This window comes from Lupinus angustifolius, chromosome LG13 (genome assembly GCF_001865875.1).
Source record: "Lupinus angustifolius cultivar Tanjil chromosome LG13, LupAngTanjil_v1.0, whole genome shotgun sequence".
NCBI lineage: Eukaryota > Viridiplantae > Streptophyta > Magnoliopsida > Fabales > Fabaceae > Lupinus > Lupinus angustifolius.
Genome location: NC_032021.1, coordinates 13765129 through 13771229, shown reverse-complemented (window position 1 = coordinate 13771229; position 6101 = coordinate 13765129). Strand labels below are relative to the sequence as shown.

At 37.7% G+C, this 6101-nt stretch overlaps 1 protein-coding gene across 1 annotated transcript; it reads right to left on the bottom strand.

Annotated features, from left to right (window-relative positions):
• On the bottom strand, positions 927–3475 carry LOC109363619 (uncharacterized protein K02A2.6-like). The gene is made up of 4 exons (XM_019609870.1): positions 3164–3475; positions 2148–2634; positions 1910–1977; positions 927–1862 (listed from the first exon to the last, which is right to left on the bottom strand). The coding sequence occupies exons 1-4, from the start codon at positions 3473–3475 to the stop codon at positions 927–929; spliced, it is 1803 nt and encodes a 600-aa protein (XP_019465415.1).

The following is a 6101-nucleotide window of genomic DNA, read 5'->3' as shown; positions in this document are numbered from 1 at the left end:
TCTTGCTTGAGCGAGAGGTGGGTAGAGAGTTGGGTCTTCTGTCGCTCGAGCGAGGCTTGCTCACTTGGGCGAGAATCTTAGGACTTTTTACCTTGTTTCCCTCGCTTGAGTGAGACACTCTCTCCTTGGCGAGAGTGAGGCATAGAACTTGGTCCCAAAATTGATTATTTTGTCACTTGAGCGAGGCTTGCTGGCTTGGGCGAAAAATAACTATTAAAACCCCAGAAAAATGACATGTGCACAAAAAAAAAATTCTTTGTTTTTCACTCAATCTCACACACATTATGTACATCAACTATATGCACTGAGTTGTATACAACCAAAAAAACATGTATTTCAAAATTAAAGTAAAACAAAAAAACATAAAAGTTGGATTGCCTTCCAGGTAGCGCTTGTTTAATGTCATTAGCTCGACGCCTGTTCATTTAAGCATTTGATAAGTTGATGATTGTGGTGAGCCGCGCGACATCACCACCCAAGTAGGGTTTCAACCTTTGGCCATTGACTATCCAACTTCTCTGAGATGTTGGATCTTGTAGTTCGATCGCTCCATGCGATTTAACTTCCTTAACTAGGAAGGGTCCTGACCATTTTGACTTCAGTTTTCCCAGAAATAGTTTCATCCGAGAATTGAACAACAATACACTTTGTCATGATCAGAATTATTTTTTATAGATCTTCTGATCGTGATACATTTTGACATTTTCCTTATACAACTTGGAGGACTCAAATGGTACGAGTCTCATCTCCTCCAATTGTTGCAATTGTAGCTTTCTTTTCTCACCAGCGGCCTTTTGATCCATATTGAAGAATTTCAATGCCCAATATGCTTTATGTTCAAGCTCTACTAGGAGATGACATGTCTTTCCATAAACCAACTGATAAGGAGATAGACCAATAGGTGCCTTGAATGCTGTTCTATAAGCTCATAGTGCATCATCTAGTCGGAGAGACCAATCCTTTTTTGAAATTGAGACAGTTTTCTCAAGGATTCTTTTGATCTCTCTATTGGATACCTTCGCATGTCCATTTGTCTGCGGATGGTAAGGAGATGCCACCTTGTGCCAGACTCCATAATGTTGAAGGACCTTCTCGAGTTGTGAATTGCATAAGTGTGATCCTCCATCACTGATAAGAACCCGAGGTGTGCCAAACCGACTGAATATATTTCTCTTTAAGAATTCCACTATGGTATTAGCATCATCTTTTGGTGCAACTGCAACTTCAACCCATTTGGACACATAATCCAACGCCACAAGTATGTATAAATGTGAGTGTGATGGTGGAAATGGTCCCATAAAATCTATTCCCCAACAATCAAAAACTTCAATCTCTTGAATTCTGGACAGTGGCATTTCATTTCTCTTAGAAATCCCGCCTGATCTCTGATAATTATCACATTGTTGAGCAAATTTTTGTGCATCCTTAAACACTACAGGCCAATAGAATCCAGATTGGAGGACTTTGGCAATTGTCCTCTCTCCATTGAAGTGTCCTCCATATGGCGAACTGTGCCCATGCCATAGAATAATTTTGGCGCCTACTGATGAAATACACCGCCTCAACAATCCATCAGACCCAATCTTGTAAAGATGAGGGTCATCCCAAACATATTGATGGGATTCTCTTAATAACTTCTTCTTTTGATGCCATTTGAACTCATTAGGGATCACCCTTGCAGCTTTGAAATTGGCTATATCAACAAACCATGGCCTTTCTTGAATCAATATAAGTTTCTCATCTGGAAACTCCTCCACCACTTCAGCTTCTTTTACTGTCACCTCTTGATTGACCAACCTTGATAGGTGATCTGCTACATAATTTTCGCTCCCTTTCTTGTCTTTGATCTCCAAATCAAATTCCTGCATCAATAAAACCCATCGAAACAATAATGTACGGTATAGAAAACCTTAGATTTCCTTTGTCCAAGTACCACCTTGACATCATAATCATTGGCATCGCACATTAGTTCAAAATCTAAGTGCCAGTCATGGGCTACTATGACAGGAGCAGAAATCGGTTTTTTGTTTCAGAGTTTCAAAAGATTTTGTACACTCAACATGAAATTGAAAAAAAAAATTTGTTCAGTAGATTACTGAGTGTTTTTGGAATTTTAGAAAAATCTTTAATTAAATGCCTATAAAAACCTGTATGGCCAAGGAAACCTTTGATTCCCTTGACATTGAGTGGTGGTGGAAGTTCCTTGATGATCTCAATTTTTGCTTCGCCAACTTCAATACCCCAGGAAGAGATTTTGTGCCCCATGACCACTCCTTCAGTCACCATGAAGTGACATTTCTTCCAATTCAAAACCAAATTTGTTTCCAGAAATCGTCTCAGCATGATGTCCAAGTTTGCTAAACATACCTCAAATGACGATCCAAAGACTAAAAAGTCATCCATGAATACCTTAAGACAAAGCTCCACCAAATCAGAGAAGATAGCTGACATGCAACTTTGGAATGTGGTTGGTGCATTGCATAGTCTGAATGACATCTTTCTGTATGCAAAGATACCAAAAGGATATTTGAAAGCTATCTTCTCTTGATCATCTGGATCTATACTAATCTGATTGTATCCTGAGTACCCATCCAGAAAACAATAGAACTCTTGCCCAACTAGGCTTTCAATCATCTGATCCATGAATGGCAAAGGAAAATGATCTTTATGGGTAGCTTGATTCAGTTTCATGTAGTCAATACACATCCGTCATCCTTTGATGGTTCTTGTAGGAATCATCTCATTTTTTCATTTTTCACCATAGTCATCCCCCTTTCTTCGGGACCACCTGAATAGGACTCAGCAATGTACTATCAGATATGGGATAAACTATCCTAGCATCTAATAGTTTCATTACCTCATTTTTATCTACTTCCTTCATGGTTCGGTTGAGACGTCTCTGAGGTTGAGTTGTCGGTCTATAATCTTGCTCCACATGAATTTTGTGCATACAATAAGAAGGACTTATTCCATGGAAATCAGACATTCTCCAACCTATAGCTCATGCATTTTTCTTCAACACATCTATTAGTTGTTTTTCTTCTGCATATGATAATGTGTTGTTGATTATGACCAGTTTCTTGGGATAAGGGAGATCCTTTAGTTGAGGTAGATCACTCTTCCTCTAGTCATTATTTTCCTTTATTATTTCTCCCATATTTACAATTCCTTCTTCTGCTTGTACATGTTTACCCTTTTGTGTCTCTCTGATTACATTTTCTCTTTTCTCAGCCTCTATTTCCTCAATGACTTCCTCTTCAATTGCCAAATTTTCATCAATACCCCTACTAATTACCTTTCCACTTCTAGTGGTGATAGATTTATAGTGTTCCTTAGAGTTGGTTTGGGTATTGGCGGAAAACTGTTGACGATCAGAGTGTTGTTTTGCCATCTGCTTTGCTAATTGCCCCACTTGTGTCTCCAGATTTCTGATAGAAGCATTAGTATTCTTCTGGTTTGTGATGGAGACTTGCATGAATTTCTCCAAAGTGTCTTCCAATTTTTTTTGTCTCTCATGCAATAGTGGGTGTGGACCCTATTGGTGTGATGGTTGAAATGGTGGTTGCCTAGTAGATGATCCTACTTCTTGCCTCCAGCCATAATTCTGGTTCAGATTTCCCCTCCAACTTTGTGAGAATTGATTGTTATATGAAGAATTATTTGCGAAGTTTCCCTAACGAGGTTGATTAGTTGATTAGTCACATATTGAACCTCTTCCTTTGGATTATTGGTAGGCATAGAATAGTGACCAGTTGCATAATCACCTCCATAAAAATCACATCTCAGCACTGGTGGACTCGGAATATATTGTACATCATGGATTTTTTGTGGCAATTTTGACATTTTCTTGGTAAGAGCCTCTATCTGTTGAGTCAAAATTTTGTTTTGTGCTAGAATAGTATCAGATGTATTCAGATCAAGCATTCTTCTTTTCTATACTATCTTTCGACTGTGTTGTGCTTGCCTATTTGTTGAAGATATGGCAGTTATAATTGTTGCAGCCTATTCAGCATCCACAACCATCATTGCTCCACCAGCTGCTGTGTCTAGTATCATTTTGGTCTCAGACGTCAACCCATTGCAGAAGATATTAAGCTGATCCACATCCTCAAAACCATGATTGGGGCATTTACTCAGTAGCACCTGAAAACGCTCTCGAGCTTCATAGAATGCTTCATCCACACCTTGCCAGAAGTGGATATTTGAAATTTGGCATGCACATAACGAGCTGGTTTGAAAAACCTAGTCAAAAACTTTGACTCCAAGTCATTCCAACTAGTCAAACTTTGAGTGGGATGGGATTTTAGCCACTCTCTAGCTTTGCCCAACAAAGAGAATGGGAACAACATCATGTATGCAGCTTCTCTTTCAGCATTAGTATAACCCATTTTCGCCACCAATTCATAAAAGTTGTCTAGATGTGCATAAGGATCTTCATAATCCTTCCTAGAAAATTGGTGTGCACTAACCAGATTCATATATGCTGGCTTAATTTCAACTGTTCTCTCTATTTGCGGGATAACAATGCTTGAGTAGTACCTCGGACCTTGATACATTGTATAATCACCCAACGTCCTCCGTGGAGGATTAGGCCTCTCATTGTTCCCTGTAGCAATATTTGAATTCTCCATCTTCTCTAACTGAGGCTCTGACTATATTGATTGTTCAGAGTTACCTTTGATGCACCTAGTCTAGCCATCATGCCTTATCCTCTTTAGCCATTATCTAATGCATGGGTTAAGAGCCATCTACCAATTGGCTCTGATACCAACTGTTGGTGCAGCAGACATGATCGTTGCATAGCATTAACTAGAAGCCATCAAATAAAGTGCTCAGAATAAACAAAAGAGAAGACACAAGAAAATTTGATAACAGAGTTTGGCCAATTGTGCATACGTCTCCGTGAGCACTAAACAAATACCAAGTGTTATTAGAGAATAAGGATTGCAAGTCCTAGCACACCCATGGGCCCAAGTGTTCATGATTTGTTTCTATTTGGTGATTATATATGGTGCACATTATAATAAGAGACTAGAGTACAATATATAACATTGGTTACTTTACTCTATTTCAATACTAGACAATGTGAGACTAATACAATAACATATTTAAAGCATCCTAACAAGATTTCAATTTCTATGAACAACATTTGTTGGAAGGAACTATGACGAACCTCAATTTTTTTCTCCTTATCTTGTATACTCATTGTTATACAAAACAATATTCATAATCCCTCTTCAACTTGCTCTTCTATGTCTGAGTTTTGTTGTCTATTGATTGTTGTCTCCATCTCTTCATAATCTAGGTATCATTGTTCTTTTTGTACGCTGCCATTTAAAAAGTAAAAGTATCAATTACCAACAAAGCTATGATCTAGTGGTATAAGGCCTCATTGGATCCTTAAGGTTGAGGGTTCGATTTTTGGGAGTGACACTTGTTGAAAGGGGCAGCCACAAACTCTGAAAAGGTGAGGGGATACTAAAAAAAATGTTATCATATAAATACTACACGACTTTGTTATTTAAATTGATATTTTATGTTTGATATAATTAGAAATTTTCATAAATTATAGGTCCCATTTTTATTTCAGACTAGTCTAGAAAATGTCAAGAATAACCCTGGATCTGAAAATAAAACTTGCCTTTAATTGTTCCTTAAAGTTAGGATAATAATATGAATGATATAATTGAAAAATATTAAAAGTAGCTCACAACATATTAGACATAATTTTGTAATTTAAATAATAATATAAGTGAAATTATTATCATTTTTTTTGCTAATAGGGGAGACTAAAAGCCAAGACTACAGTCCTCTAGCATGAATGGTAGAGGCACTATCAAACAAAAGATTAATAGAACAAATAGAGGGCCAACATCAAAAACGTGAAAAGTCCTATCTAATTGAAGACCAATCTTGGCAAGATCATCTGCAACTGAATTTGCCTCCTAAATATGTGAGTATAGGTGACATGATGGAGCTCCTGAATAATGGAATGAATATGAGTAACAAGAGCGGCACAAGGATGAGGATGAAGGCACCCTGAACCAATTAACTGAATACTAACAAATTAGTCCGTTTCGACACAAATTTTTCGGAAACCT